We start from the raw sequence: 17480 nt of genomic DNA, 5'->3' as shown, positions 1-17480 counted from the left end.
TTTTACTGGTTTGTTCCCTGTAACAGTGAAAATTTTCCATTTAGAAACTAATACCAGTCATTCCCCTTGTCAAAAGTTATACACAATGGCTTGCAGAATTGGTCAATTTTTACAGGAATTGCTGTCTCTGCTGTTGTCTGATATCAATTATACTTCTAAACTGAACATGACATTAATCTATCTGCTCAAAATAACTGAGTTTTTATGTTGTAGGCTTTTTGTTAAAAGTTAAAACATTTCATGAAGTATTTCTCTTTAGAAAACTGAATGGATATACCTATTCAACCATGCTGCAATACATGTTTAGTCAAGTTGTATAAAAGTAGATGGAAATTTGAAAGGGTACAATTTGGGAAAAATCATGTCAGAAATCCTAAAAATATATACAGAAAAGATTTGAACTACTACACAGCCAATATTTTTGTCATTGTGCAAAACAAAACAACTAGTATTAACATTCTATCACATTTTTCAGGTGACTGCTGTTGATAATGACAAATCAAAAGAAGATAATGGCCTTGTTAAATACAAACTTTTATCTGCTGATGTACATGTTCCCTTTTCTATCAATGAAAGTTCTGGTGATATAATGGTTATAAAGGATTTGAAGAAACACTATCAGGAACTATACATTTTCTATGTAATTGCTGAAGACCAAGCAAAGGAACCAGGTAGAAGAAGGTATGTATAAATCATGATGGTAATGATGATAAGAATGATGAAGGGGATTTTTTAATTTTATTTGAAGCAGTTTCTACAGGGACTTGAATATTTCTTAAATGCATTGGCAAGCCATTTGTATATTGATTGAATACTTGGGTACACTATTTTAGTGTTAAGGTTTTGACCAACAATTAATATTGAATTTAATTTGAATAAATGTGCACACATGACCACAATGACATACACTATATATGCTTTGTGTGACACAAAGAAAATATTGGAACCTAGTTGCCATATGTCAAGATGCAGCATAAATTTGACTCCAAAAGTCAGAGACCCAGGGGATGGAAAAAAAAATGTCAGCATCAGTGTTCATATTTATCTATTAATTTGACAATTATTTCAGCAAAGCAATTTTGGGTTATCTTGAGCATCTTTCCCATGAAGAATATCTACCCACTTCATTTTCACTATCACCATTCATTAAGGTAATCTGCTTTGGAATTTCCCAGGACTTCCATATAATAAATAAAATTTTTGGTGAGCAGAGGACAAAGAAAGTTGTATAGATCAACATTGGTAAAAACTGGAACCAATGTTAATGGTTCATCACTTTCTCTAAAACTTGATGATTCTTCTCCATGTTGAAATAAATAGAGGTCACTAGTTAATTCTAGAAATACTGTTTCAGAATAATAATAACAATAATGAGGACTTTGTATAGCACCTAATCTTTGGAAGCTCTAAGCTCTTTACAACATTAGACAACACCTATAACATTAAAAATCAACAACATATATATTGATATGATTACAAAAACACCATGAAATTAGAAAACATAAAAAACATGCTGAAAATATTTAAGGTAGGAAACATTATTAGGTCTTTAGTTTGTTCTTGCAGTTGAAATAAGTGAGTTTTAAGAGCACTCTTGAATGTGATCACTGTGTCTTTGTATCTAAGTTCAGTGGGCAATTCATTCCACACTGCTGGTCCCTTGTATGACAAAGAATGTTGTCCATATGACTTCATTTTTGTAGTGAGAATAATGAGTATATGATTGTCAGAAGAGGAGTGTAAGTATCTTGCTGGTGTGTACACATGGGTAAGGTCAGATAGGTATGTTGGACTGAAGTCCATCAATGAAACATAGCACAGAGAACAAATTTTGTGTTTGATTCTGGATCGAATGGGAAGCCAGTATAGGGTACAGAGCAGTGGGGAGGTGTGCCCTGATTGTGGTACTCTAAGTATGATCTGAGCAGCTGTGTTTTGAACTTTTTGAAGTTTCTAAAGAAGATATTGAGATGAACCAGACAGAATTGAGTCATAGTAGTCCAGTCTTGAGAGTACCAATGAACATACAAGTGTTTTAGTGGCATCAACTGATAGATATTTGTGAATGGAGCTGATGCATCTCAGCTCAAGATATGCAGCCTTGCTTATGTTCATGACATGTTGGTGCAGTGTGAGAGTACTGTCCAGAGTGACACCTAGGTTTTGTACTGACTGTGTGATATATATTGTTTGAGGTAAAGGATGTGAATGAGAAAGTCTTTGTGCTGTGATCAGAATGGCCTCAGTTTTATCGTCATTCATCAGCAGCTTGTTACATGTCATCCATGATTTCACATCAGAAATGCACCTCTCTACACCTTGGATGGTAGCATCAGCTTCAGTTGGGTGGCTAGATTTGTATATTTGGGTGTCATCAGCGTACAGTTGATGAGACACTGGATGATGATCTATGACACTTGAGAGCGGCTGAGTGTACAGAATGAAGAGAACAGGTCCAAGAACAAACCCCTGTGGAACACCACAACATAGATTAACTGGGCTGGACTATATTCCATTTGCAGACACAATTTGTTTCCTGTTGACCAAGTAGAACTTGAACCACAGTAAGGCTGTATCATGAATGCCAAATACATGCTGGAGACGGTGAAGTAATATATCATGGTCTGTTGTGTCAGATGCTGCAGACAAATCAAGGAGGGTGAGGACTGTAATCTTTCCACTATCCAATGCAGAGAGAATGTCATTAACTACTTTTAGAAGAGTAGTTTTAGTACTGTGGCAAGGGCAATATGCAGATTGTACATCGCTAAAAGGACTGTTTGAATTCAAATGAGATACAAGCTGGGATAGAACAACCTTTTCTAAGATTTTTGATATGAATGGGAGATTAGAAACTGGGTGGTAGTTCTTTAAATCATTATGGTCAATTGTTGGTTTCTTCAGCAGAGGCTTTACAATGGCAGATTAGAAAAATGATGGGAAATCTCCAGATGAGAGAGAGGTATTAATAACATCAGATAGTGAAGGCAATACTGGATCTAAGCACTCAAGCAGCAGTGAAGTTGGAATTGGAACAAGTTCACATGACTTTTGGTGCACTCTTCATCACAATTGTATGTACCAAATCCATAGAGATAGGTTCAAATGCTACTTATGTTTGCTGCTGAAATTTTCTGTATCCCAACTGTATGGTGATGATGAGTCAATTGAAACTGTGTTGTCAAGCTTATCTCTAATGGTTTGTACTTTGTCACAGAAGAAATTTGTAAACAGGTCCAGAAGGTCGACATATGCTTCATTTTATATCCAGAGTTTAGGTTGTTTCATTGTGCTGCTGACCTCTTTATGGCAGCTGAGAGGAACATTAAAATTACACTAGAAAATAAAGATAAAATTGATTTTAGACTGATTAAACTGAGCATATCCATTGCTGGCTTACTGAATAGAGTGCATCCACTGTCAAAATGCAAGAGACTATCAATTCTCTTTTACAACATAAATGTCTTCCTGATTTTGAGCTTAGCTTGGGCACCAATTAGTAACACACGATTGATGATCATGGACAGAAAATTCTAGGAACAAATGAGGAAATCTTTACCTAAATGCTCCTACATTTATTTCCAAAGTAATGTACAGGGGAATAAACAGTAGACTCAGAGTCTACAATAAACATAGGGAATATTTACTCAAGCATGAAGACTTCTAATCCTGATATGTAAGGCTCACAGGGTAATGATAATGCTATACATTAGAATTTTCTTGATTGAACAAAAGGTTGGTAAGGATGTTTGTGACGCCTATTTTTTTAAATGGCACAACTTTTTGACATGGTTGGGACTTTAATGGGCTCCGCTTTTTTCCATTCCTGAGGACCTTGTGCAGCTTATTCATCATAATACTGTTTAAAATCTTGACAGTTTAAACATACCATCAAGTGCACTGTTATGACTTCTACTGATTCAGTTAACTGCAAATTTGCTAATTTGTCAGTTGATTTTAGTTTTTTGTTACATACACCAAATTGACTATTTAAAGTTACTTTCATTGCTGTCTTCAGATATCATATGATGCAGATAAAAATTCCTCTTCCCACATAACCTGTCAAAGCCCTCTTTCAAGTTGCTGAAAATTTATATATCATTAACTTCTGGTGAAATGATGTGGATATGTGACTATTTCTGTCCTCTTACCTCTAGTGTCTCAATATATAAAAGACTATTGTTAGATTCAAAGTCCTCCATGGATTAAAACCATTAAAACTACTCTTACCTAAATTCTAAAAGAAATATAAGTTATATAAATTATATATTCAATCTCCACTACCTGCTGTTGTGATAAATTGACTTCTCTGTTAGGAATGGAAGTTGTCTGCTGATTAGCATGACTAGATTTCATTGTTTCAATATCATCCAACACTTTTTCTTTGCTGACTACATCTTATAAAAATGGACCTTGAATAACTTAGATTTTATTGTTTCCTCACCTATGCCTGCTTGAGAAAGGTCACTACTTGGTTTTCCAATAAAAATTTAAACTTGAAGAGGTTTATTCATTTCCATTACTTTTTCCTGATTTACCCTGTTCCTGTGTTAGGGATCATTGACCATTTAATTTTCAGTTGGGGTAGGTGGGGTCTGAGATTTCTTTTGAACCACAATGTTTTTTTTTTTTACCTAAAGATAATTATGAACTATTATAAGGGATATAATTAATTTGCATTTTCTATAAATCAGAGCAAGGATAGTATTTGAAGCTATTTGTGGATTGGAATTTATTTTGTTTAGAAAAATCCAAGCTACCCTCCACACCCAAAAAATGAATAGGTTGACCCTGTAAGTCAGTTATTATACTTTTCATCCACTTTTGGAGGGAAAGATCCCTGGAAATGTCTAAAAGGTATTTGCTCAGTTTATTTAATTAAACTTTAAATACTCATTCAGCTACTGGAATATTTAGACCTAGTCTATACAGAATGATGTTTTTCAAGCTTTTCAAGTGCTGTTATTGCCTTTAAAAATATTATGTTTTCTTGTTTATCATAATTTCCTGTTGTATTATTTCCTTCTGGTTGGTTGAAAACAACATTATTTAATTCCATATGGCATCTGTGATCAGACTGTTTGGTTCTTTTATCATCAAGTTTGTGTACATCTTTTTTTCTTCCTTTTAGAATTTTTTGACTGCTCTCTGTCACTTGAGTTTAATTCTGCCTTGCTTTCTATTTTGTTCGATATTGATCAGTCTCACCTGAGTTTTGGATATCACATTTCTTTGCTACTTTCAAGGGTTACTTTGCCTGGTTTACAGGTCCTCACTGTCAATTCAAGTACAAGCTGCTTCAGACAGTCCTGTACATCATAAGCAGTGTAAAAGTTGGTATCCACTACATGTCAGGTAGTCCTATTGTATGTCATTATCACATTTGAGGCATATTTTGCAAACAACTTGTAGTATATTTTTATGTCCTTTGCTCATCAGATTCCTCTGAACTTTTCAATTTCTATGCCCAATAAAGGCTTATTCTTGGATTTCCATGAGTCTCAGCCTTCTTCACTAGTTAACTTTTTCTAATTCATCCAGAACAAAACCATTGAGATACAGTGTACATTCTTTACTCTTATCCCATGATTTTTCTGCGTATGTTTTTGAAATCCATTTACTGGCTTTTGTCAGTAATAATTTTATTTTAAGTTAGTTTTACAACCACAAAAATCATGTAACCTGAGTTTCATATACTTCAGAACCTAGAATGTTCCTCACTAGATATGGGTCCCTGTTTTACGCCAAAGTGTAATTTTGAGATAAGGCAGTCCCAGTATTTGTCATCTGTGATACTATCAACACCAATTGAAGGTACTTTGTAGTACAAATCATCGAACAGTGTACTGTTATTCTGATCCATATAGTACTTGTCTCAATTTTTGCGAGTTTTAGCACTTTTTAGGGTGTGGGTGTAAACATTATGGGAAACAAATCATTGCCATATTAGAAAATCAAAATATTAAATTAGGATACTATTCACATGGCCAAGCATTATAACAAAATTTATATTCATTTGGAATACATCTGCTCACAATTAATAAAATGGCTGGAAAACACAAAACAAATTACTGACACAATTTAGATATTAAACCAAAAACTATTGACAGCAATTAAGTAACCTCTAACCGTGGGATCTTTTGAAAAATTTCTTTATGAAAGTGCTCTTGGAAAAAATCTAATTATGTATGTGCAACCAGAAGCCTCAAATTCTTGTTTCTTCTGGAAACACAATCACATTGGATTATTTAGTAAAATCAACATGCTGTAATTTAGCAGTTAAGTAAGCAAATAAAAAAAAATATATTGGGGCATGAATTATTATTTACATTTTTTCTGACATGCATTAAAGATATGGAAATGTAAATTCACAAATACTTTGCCACAAGAAGCAAGCTTAATTATGGTGCATTTGCTTATTTATTTATTTCAGAACAAGTAGTTGTGAAGTCAGAATACATGTCACACGCAACAACTTGAATGCTCCCCAGATACACAATCCTTTACCAGAGAGGGCAACAATTGAAGTATCTGAGGCAGCTAGTATCCATAGCATCATTTTGCTGATAAATGTATGTATATTTTCCCTTATCAATTTCAGTTTTCAATTTTATTGTGATTTTTGGATGAGTTCATTTTTTACATGACATGAAAGGCGAATACATTATAATATCAAATTCTTGACGCTTAACATGTTTGTATAATTAATACAGTTTTTAGACTCCAACTACTGTCAGCAGTAGCATCTTTATTTGCTCCTGTCTGTCTGTTCTATATGTTCATGCATTGTTTTGTACATCTGTCTGATCAGTGAAGCTCATAAGTAAGATTGTGCAAAAACTATTTGCTGTACAGCAACTTTAAATTTTTACCTATTTGTATGCTATCTAGTAAACCTGCATAGATTTTAATGCCTTTTTTTTAAATTGTCATAAATGTGTGAACTTTCTAGACTTAAGAAGATAAACTAATTTTTATTGTGAAAACTTTCTTAGAATGATTGCATCCAAAGAAATTACACAAAGACTCACACAGACATACATATATATATATATATATATATATATATATATATATGTTCTTGAACTTGAGGAAAATCACGATCAAAATTGGAATATGAAACGTTGATATATTGCTCTTTTAATGGTCAAAAACAGTAGATAGGACCTAGAAATTTTAATCAACATTTTTAAATTATCAATTTTTAATAAGAAGTCCTATAATTGGTTACATTTTTTTTCCAAAAACATTTTAGTACATCGCAATTAAAGAAATTCAAGGAAATTTTGATAAATGATATTGTCACTCACATCTAGTTGTAGGCAGTACATAAATATTTCAGTGCCAATCAAATAATTTTTATAAGTGAAATTTGTGTTCTAATTCAATCTTTTCTTTCCTTTTAAGTGTAATCATCATAAATGTAATGTGTAGTTAAATGGAAGATGTGGGAATCTACTGTAACAGCCATGTCCGCAAGCATTTTTCTGAAAATCTAATTAAGTGCCGACAGTATTTTGACTGATTTGTAGAAGTATTTGTATTCTTGCACTGAATTAAAACTTGGCCTCCTTTGTATTGTTATGTTAATTATGTATTTTGAATCAGATAAAGGAGTTGGAATTAAAAAAAAAGATAAAAGGCATGCAAATCCGACATACTTAAAATCTAGCAGCCCAGATCATATGTTGGGTGAACTCACTTCATTCGATCAATCAAACAGTTATAAATGTTAGTGTGCATGTAACATAAACTACCATAAAATAATGGAATCATTCATAACTGATCAAAGATAGCAAAACAACCAAGCAAAAATGAATACTTTGTAAAATAAAGAGCATGGTTACACAGATACTGACCATTGTGGGAAAGCAAGTTTTAGGTTAGAGACTTCCTGAACTGGTACTTAGAGGTTTTCCTCAAGGATGATAAGAAGCTTCACATTATAACAAGTGAACAGTATAAAAATTTAGTTTTGATGTAGATGATCGTCTCATGAAATAAATGCCTCTAGTTTTTGTAAAAAAGGGAATCTTGCTTAGTGGTCTATCAACGGTTAGCCTTGTTCTCTGCTACATTGATACCACACTGGGAACCAAACTAATCAACAAAACAGAAAGTAGTGACATAATACACAGATGTTTTTATGTACACTTGATGGTTGTTGAAACCAGTTTAAACAATTTTACAGGCCATGCTGGACATTTTGAAAATAAATGTTATTTATACAGAATAAAAAACAACTTCATTAGGAAAAGCATGTTATTAACAATTATTATTAATGTGATTGTAAAACAAGGATTCAGTCATTAAACAGCCCAGTATCCTAACACCTGCCGAGGTTTTCTATGTCTAAGTGGATTTTTTCTATTTTTGGAGATACCTCGGTAACTTGTGCCCTTGTTTATAGTGTGGTTTATGTATGTGGACCCTGTTGTGTGCAAGTTATCGAGGGAGAGGTGTCTATATATTCAATGTAATAGCCATATCTACCGCGTATGATATTATTGATTACATTTTATGAGGATTAATCTTGTCATAATATTGTGCAGTCCATATTGAAAGAGTTACCTCCCTTTGTCTACGTTCAGACACTCTCCACCTTGACAGTGCATAGGCGCCTCCCCATCTCCCCCACACACACATTTGACAATACTGGACCACGTGAGTTATTAGGTCATGCTGCACACTTGGGGGTCACCTTAAAGCAAATTATTTTAACTCAAGTAAGTGAGTGGGCATATTTTTATGTCACACCAACATGAAATTTACTGTATGGCAACACACTGGATCAAAAAGGTTTTTCAGTAATATCTCATTCTAAACCAAGAGTGGAAGTAAGGCAAAACAATGAAAGCTTTTTATTTAAAAATACAACCTGAGAAAACATTTTTACAAACTGTCACTGACTATATATATATATTTCACAAACTGTCACTGACTAAATATATATATATATATATATATATATATATATATATATATATATATATATATATATATATATTTCACAACCTGTCACGGACTATATGTATGTATATATATATATATATCACAAACTGTCAATGACTATATATATATATATATATATATATATATATATATATATATATATATATATATTTCACAAACTGTCACTGACTATATATATATATTTCACAAACCGTCACTGACTATATATATATATATATATATATATATATATATATATATATATATATATATATATATACCTCCCTCGATAAGCTACACAAAGCAGGGTCCAAAAACATAGACTGCATTATAAGCAAGAGTGTGAGTTACCGAGGGACCTCCCAGAACCCCTCTAGAAAATCGTTGGGATGGGGATGGTAGGAAATTGGGCTGTTTAATGACTGAAATGAATCCTTGTTTTGCAATCAAGTCGATATGTCAATAATAATTGTTAACAATGCACTTTTTCTAATGAAGTTGTTTCTGAATCTGTATATAAATTACATTTATTTTCAAAAGATCGTTAACATTAATCAAATTGGTTTCAACAACCATCACTTGTATGCAAAAACATCTGTGTAATATGTCACTGCTTTTTATCTTATTGTTTAGTCTGGTTCCCAGAGTGGTATTTAATAGTATAGTTCCAGGTAGGGAGTCTGAATGTAACAGGGAACTAGTCTAAATGTTGATATACCAAACAAGATTCCATTTTTTCAAAAACTAGTGACATTCATTTTGTGAGACAATTGTCTACTTTGAAATCTCAATTTTTGTATTGTTCACTTAGTACAATATTAAGTAATATTGAAACTTCTTATCATCCTTGAGAATATCTCTAAGTGCAGGTTCAGGAATTCTCTGAAACTCATTTGCCCACAATGGTTCATACCTGTGAAACCAAGCTCTTTATTATGAAGTATTTGTTTTGCTTGGTTGTTTTATGGTAGTTTAATTATTTTACATAGACAGTAACATTTATAACAGTGTTCAATTGATCAACTGAAGTGAGTTCACCTGACATATGACCTAGGCCACTAGATTTTAAGTATGTAGGATTTTCATGTCTTTCAACTTTTCTCTTATTCCACCTACTTTATTTGATTAAAAAGACGTAATTAAAGTGATAATCCAAAGGAAGCTAGCTTTTAATTTAGTGCAACAATTCAACAAATACTTCTGCAAGTCAGTTATCAAAACACAGTTGGCATTTAATTAGGTTCTCAGAGAAACACACACAGATTTAGCTGTTACAGTAAATTTACACATTTTATGGTTAAATGCACATTGCATTTCTGATGATTTCACTTAAGATCAGGAACTGAAAGATAGAACTAAAACACAAGTTACACTTAATAAAAATTATTTAATTGGCACTTAAATATTAATGTACTGCCTACGCTAGGTGTAAGTGTTTTATTGATCAAAATTTCCTTGAATATCTTTAATTACAGTGTACTAAGAATGCCATTTGGAAAGAAAATGTAACAAATTATATGACTTCTTTTTAAAATTTGATAATTTCATAATGTTGATTAAAATTTCCAGATCATATCTACCATTTTTGACCATAAAATGAGAGATATATCAGCATTTCAGTTACCAGTTTTGATCACAATTTTCTTCAAGTTCAACAAACAGGAATAAACTTGTGGGTATTTTTGGTTTCAAAAAATGGGATTCATGCCTGACCCCGCGTTATAAGTGGGTTTGCAAGTTATTAGGGTGCGAGTTATTAAGGGAGTGGTATATATATATATATATATATATATATATATATATATATATATATGCTTTCCTAAACCCCAAGGTTTATAAAATTTACCATAATGAATAGATAGATAGATATTTAACCCAAGCAATCCTGCATGCTGGTGCTCAGTAGGGATAAATTCTGAGTGCTTAAACAAAAACAGAAAAAGAAACTTTAGTTAGGTAGGGGCAACTCCTGGTTCTGCATAGATAATAACAGTACATCGTTTAAAACCAGATTAGTAATTTATTCTATGCTTGCAATAAATGCAAGTAGTGAAGAAAGCAAAACTCAAAATCTGATGTACAGTTAAAAAATATATGTGTATATAGTTGTTCTGGAAATAAGTAATTTGGTACTGTAGAAGACTCTTATATTTTCTGTTATCACACTGTTGTTGTTGACATCTTGCATTAGTTCCATGCATCTGTGTGACTGTCCATCTGTCCCAGATGCTTATTAGCACAATGACTTAAAAACCACTTGACATGAACAAATATAATGTTTTACATATATTCAGTTCAATACAATCCTTCTAATTATTATAAGGACCTCTTCAAATAAGTTATAAGATTTCAAATGAATTTTATTTATGTGTGTGTGTGTATATATATATATATATATATATATATATATATATATATATATATATATATATGAGCTGAAGAAATAGCAATAATTAATTGTAGACTCTATAATAGAATTAGAGACCTCTAATTTGGCTTGATTAAAGATGTCTTTAAATGAATTAAACACCTCTTCATTTCAGCTAAGGTCCAGTTCTCTTATTCTTTTGAAAAACTCTCTAAGTAGTTTTTTCCAAACCCAACTTTGTCAGTATGAAATAAATACTTTCTTCTTAATTTTTTTTTTGTGCTTGAATATTCATGTATCCAGAGTAGGTCATCACTATAAACAAAAATTACTGCACAACTAGAAATAAATCTGGGAGACTGCAGTAGTGCAGCAACATGGCCTGAAACTTAAGGCAATAAACTAGGTAAATATATTAGTTATTTGTGAAGTAAAGCATCATTGAATGCAGAACAATTTACAGCATGTAACAATCAGGCTATAGATAAGGGTTTTTCTGTTTTTGCAGTGGTGGCCATATTTTAAGTCAAAATAGCACAATTTTTGTACAAATTTTATAGCTATTTATGACAAGGTGTAAAGACCAAGCACATGACTTACTTTATCTGGTGGGTCATGTACTGTAACTGAATCAGTTATTGCTCTCTCTCTCTTGATTGTCTGTTAGTGTTAGTTATTGACCTTGCCTTGCCTAAGCTATATCTCAACCAGCAACACTGTAGGAAAGCACTTTTTCTTGGGTTAAGTCAATAATAGAACTAGTTATGCCTTTTTTACATTGATAGTTTAGTAGCCATGCAACTCCCTTGAGTTTTGCTTGACATACCTATTCTAAAATGGCAAATGGGTTGGGTTACTTTGTAAAGAACAATAAACTCTGTTGATTAGACAATAAACTCTGTTGATTAGACAATAAACTCTGTTGATTAGACTTGAAAAAATCAAAGGTCAAGTCCATAACAAAACAGTTTTCATGCAGTAACATTAGCTTTGTTTCATTTATTAAACTTTGAACAGTCCAATATTAATTTTAAACACCTTCAGCACCCTAAAGATATTTTATACCCTTTGAGTTAAAATTAAAAGCGTAAAAAGGTAATAAATAATTTCAATACCATGCAGTACAAACATTGTTTATACAGGGTAGTAATAATAGAATGACATACTACTAATGTGATAACCACTATTGCCTGAGGTTATTATACAAAGGTATTGGAACATATCTTTACCAAACATTGCAGATATGCTGATCTTCATGATACCAATAGCCTGCTGATGATTTTTTTAATAAAGGTCAAAGATCAAGATTATTGCAGTCTGATAATGTGAAATTTTGCATGATAACTTGATTCTGCTGAAAATAGTTTCACCAAATAACAAATGTTGGTTGTCCTTCATGAGACCATGAAGCCAGTATGATTTCATGATTACATGGTCAAGGTCATGACAGTTTAAACAGTTGGTAAACATATTTAGTATCAGGCACTGTTCTCTTGTTTATAAGTGAATCTGTAGCAGCAGAAGCATACAGTTTTGTTTTGTTTGTTTGTACATCTGCCTTGAGCCGATTTTAGCACAGTAGCACAAAACTATTGAACTTAGAGCTATGGAATTTATTATGTACTTCTGAGAGAGCAACAGGTATAAGGTGAAGCTGTTTGCATTAGCAACATGTACACTGGAGAGAATGTTGGTATACCTCTATGTTACTTTGATGTATTGTGTCTGAAATTTCTTTGGATAGTGTATTTGTGGAAACTGTACATGATCTATGCACACAGCTAACCAAAATGGCATCTCCCATCTGCGCAAAAAATCAACCTGAATTAGTCTTTAGTACACTATATTTAGCAACAGGAAAAATGAATTTTGCTTGATGAGACTATAACAGCTTCTTAGAATGCAATGAATAAATTAAAAAATATAAAAGAGGTATACATTTTACCTTTGAAGTCAAAGAGATGAAAATCACCAAGTGGGGCAAGCATTTTTTTGATAGGTGCACATCTGAAGTAAGGTCATGCTTTATACTCTATAACCCAAATTATAACCATCAAATATGCACCAAAATAAAGAGAATTAAAAGTTCTTTAAATGTATCTAAGATATATAAGGTCATTTTTAAATAGTCAGGATAATCATTGAGGAAAACCTGGTGAGTTTTTTTTTAAAAAATCTAACCAATAGCAAAATGTGAAACTGTAGAACACCACTTAAGCAACCTACCTTTGAATGCTATTCAGGTAAAGTTACCCAATCTTTACTAATTTAACATGCGTTTATGCCCACCAGCATAGATGATGTCCTAGCTGTCATTCCTGCTGTTTGACTTCTCAGGGTTGATGTTAATGATATTGGAGCTAATGTGGAAGTATACTCAATGAAGAAAGGCAAGAACATTGGTAAAGGGAAAAATCTAATATCAACAAAGGCAAAACGCATCAAAAATGGAGTCCATGGTTGTCAAACTGGCCAAAAATTATGTAAAGGGAGATAATCTTCCAGGAATCATGTTGTAGATGATTGGTCCACCAGCAATGGTGGGTTAGTGGTTGAGAAAACGTGGACAGGTCATAATTTAAGCAACTTGAATAAATGAATCCCAGAAAATATAGCAGCTTTGTGTGAATAATTGAGTATTAACCCTAATCATGAACTATGTTTGTGACAGTGCTACCAATCACAGATAATGACATATTAATTGCTATCCTTTAGAACTCCCTACCAAAATCCCATACTCCACCTGGAGTTATTTCCTATGTGTCACTGGAAGGAAATCTGAAGCCCTTTTTAAAACAGGGTGTGATAAAAATGCAGTTGTTTCTTTACATGACGCTAATTAGAATATAATAGACGATGGATGTGAGTTGTCTAAACTTAAAATTCCCCAATTGAGGGAAAAAATTTCAGAGTGTCTGGCACAGATGAGTAATGCTGCAGCAACATCACAGTGTACAACTGATAAAACTGTTGATAAATACAAATTTCTTCAAACCTGCAACACAATAGGACATGCTGAAGTTAGCATAGTGGGAACTGGACAGAGGAATATACTCTCTTCTGACATTTCACAGATGATACAGCTTGAGACCCCAGTTGAAAACTATTCATGTCTGTATAATCTGAAAACATCCAAGATGATTATGCTTTTAATTTCATTAAGAGGTAGGGCTACAATAGATCCCCACCAGATCATATGGGGTAGAGGATTCAAATGATAAGGAGAAATTCAGACCAGTCATGAATCTGCAGGCTTTGATTGATTCTGTCACCTACAAACATTATAAACAAGAAAGTTTTTCTTATGTTTTCAAACTAATACAGGATTTTTTTTTACTGATTTGAAAGATACATATTTCTCAGCATTGCAAAAAGCTTTTAAAGACATCAAAAGTTTCACTCAAATGGAATACTTTATAAATTTTTTTATTTACTTGTTGCAATATCCAGTGTACAAAATGTCTTCACAAAAATCTGAAACTACTGTATTGGTCACTCAGAAAACTCAGTATTTTCATTGCTCTTACTGCACTGATGACTCCATCTACATAAAAATGTGGCCTGCCTTATGCCTAAAAAATACAAATTTAATGTTGGAAAAGATAGTATCTCTAGGATTTACTGTTGATTGTGAGAAATTTCACCTTATTACATCAAAGGAATTTTGTTGTTTGGATTTCTTTTTAACACATTTATTTGATAGTCTTTATATTAGATGGGAAAGTCCAGAAATTATACAAATTGAAATGCCAATCATTTGCTGGTTAAGAAAACCATTTATATAAGAGAGCTTATGTCATTTGATGGTTTACTTGTTAATGCTTTTCAAGCAGTTCTAGAAGGTCCAATGCATTATTGCTATTTGGAAAGTCTTATACATTACCAGTACTATTATGTACATCTAATCATTTTGGAAAACAGTAAGGCTGCATTAAAATGGTGGTCTGAAGACAGTTAACAAAAAGTCATTGTTAAAAGTATCAGACACAAACCAGTTGACTTTTTCCCCAGACAGAGATGATCCATACTAGGTTGGGGTGCTGTTTTAAGAGAATCCAATCAAGCTGATGGTGACCATCAGTCAGTTGAAGAATCCAGTTATGACATTCATTATTTAAAACTTGCTATCTTCCATGCCTTATGGTCTTTTTGTGATCTAAGAATAAATAAACATGTTGGTATTCAAACAGACAATACATGTACATCATCATACATTAATAATATGAAATGCACACATGGGAAAAGGGTGATCATTATAACTCTATTTCATTTATTTTATAGTCAGACTAAAGCATAACTTTTTACAATTTTGTTGTTTACTGCAATCACCATGTTCATTTTTAAGGACACTGTTATTTAAGCTGATAAGGAAACCCTTGTGAACATGCTTTTATATCTGACTCAACAATGACTGATTTGAAATCTGTTTGATGAGAAAGTGAATATTTATTACAAAAATTGGAAAATCATCTGCCTGAGCGCTTGTGATTATTATACTCTATGCCTGTCATGAGCTTTCAATACTAAGATTTGAATTTGTCATGCTTAATCAACCATTCCTCTCTAGAATATTTTTAGAACATTGAGTTTGCCTTTTTCTTTCCTGTATGATGCTTTGCAAGTAAATGCAACAGTGTTTTCACTGAAAATTTCATCTTCTCTTCTATATATTTTCTATTAGTGATCATGGACCATTGTACTCTTGACTGGTGCCCAAGCTATCAAAATCAGTGACATTTATGTCACCAATCATGTTTACTGTCTTACACTTGTTAGATAGTGAGAGCACTCTGTTCAGTAACGTACCTGTGAAGCAGTCATTTTAGCTAGAATTAAATGTAACAGGCTTTCTTTTCTTGGGTCTTTTATATGCCCTGTGAACACCATGGAGGTCACATGCATGTGCCAGAGGTGAATAGCCCAAAATTAACTCTGGACACAACTGTTATATAAATGCTAGTCAATTAAATACAAGCTGATAGAAAGCTAATACTACTGGGCATATATAGATGGTCGGCTTGGATTTGTGTCATTAAATAAATCAGTTTTTTGAGCTGTTTCAGGTTTTCAGAATTTCTGTACTTAAATAGGTCCATTCGCAGTTGGTATTTTTAACTTTGTCTCAGAAAAACTCAGCAGAATTTACCAAATTTGAAAGAAGTCACCCTGGCACAAAAGTTCTTTCAGATTGGTCAACAGAGGCTGATCTGCCGTCTGATAGTGCCAATGTTACTGCAAGATTTTTTCTAAAAAAATCTGCCAAACAGAATGACCCAATTAATAATAATAAAAATAATAATAATAATAAAAAAAAACTTTATTTAGAGAAGGTAACTAGTCACAGAACTAATCTACCTTGAGGCCTTCTATCTGTTATGTACAATATATACAGTATATACAACATGATGTGAAGAGTCTGGCTTGACACTAAATAATTAAGTGATTTTAAAAATTAAAGTATCAAGCCTGGAACACATGCACAGGCATCTGTGAACATAAATATATATAAAATATAAAATATCATCCTGCATTGAAAAATTCAACTGTGAAAATGATGCCAAATTATAGAAAAGCAGGCGGCATTTATTGTACTAGGATTGTTCAATTGTCTAAAGATTTTATCCATTTAAGACATTGATTATGAAAAGAAGAAATGCTAGGAGCATGCCTTATGTCACTGGGAATGTTGTTCCATTCCAGTGAACCAGTATATTGAGAAAAGAATTCAATAATTCTTTCTTTGGCCTTGGTATAATGTAATTTTTACTTCTTATGGACCTTAAATTTGGAGTACCATCAGCATCTCTTTGGTGAAAGATATTGCTTAGATAGACAGGAATGGCTTTCCTGGATACTTTATACGTCAATTTGGCCTTTCTAAGAAATATTCTTTCATGTATTGTTAAAACCTTATATTATTCATTGCATCCTGAAACTCATCTATACATTGATCTAGAATTAAATGGCAAGCCCTCTTTTGGAGTCCTAAAAGTGTTTGGATTTTTAATGTAGCTTTAACAGTTTTTCAGTCATATCACTACAATGTCTGCAGTGTGACAGTAGTGATGTCTAGCACTGGGGCTTCATGCCGCAGACATGTAGCATGATGTCCCACCCAGTCACATTATCCTGACACCAGGACAACCAGTCCTGACACCAA

The 17480-nt window shown here is 32.7% G+C and overlaps 1 protein-coding gene across 1 annotated transcript in view; it reads left to right on the top strand.

Annotated features, from left to right (window-relative positions):
- The window catches only part of LOC149803173 (protocadherin Fat 4-like), a 208618-nt gene that overhangs the window by 81819 nt on the left and 109319 nt on the right, over nt 1-17480 (top strand). Inside the window, exons 24-25 of the mRNA XM_089953895.1 lie at nt 476-681; nt 6434-6572. Of these exons, the coding sequence (XP_089810021.1) occupies nt 476-681; nt 6434-6572 (345 nt within the window). The remainder of the gene's footprint in view (nt 1-475; nt 682-6433; nt 6573-17480) is intronic.

This window comes from Sinohyriopsis cumingii, chromosome 3, assembly GCF_028554795.1.
Source record: "Sinohyriopsis cumingii isolate HCF-2022 chromosome 3, ASM2855479v2, whole genome shotgun sequence".
NCBI lineage: Eukaryota > Metazoa > Mollusca > Bivalvia > Unionida > Unionidae > Sinohyriopsis > Sinohyriopsis cumingii.
This window is presented reverse-complemented; position numbering and strand designations above follow the sequence as displayed.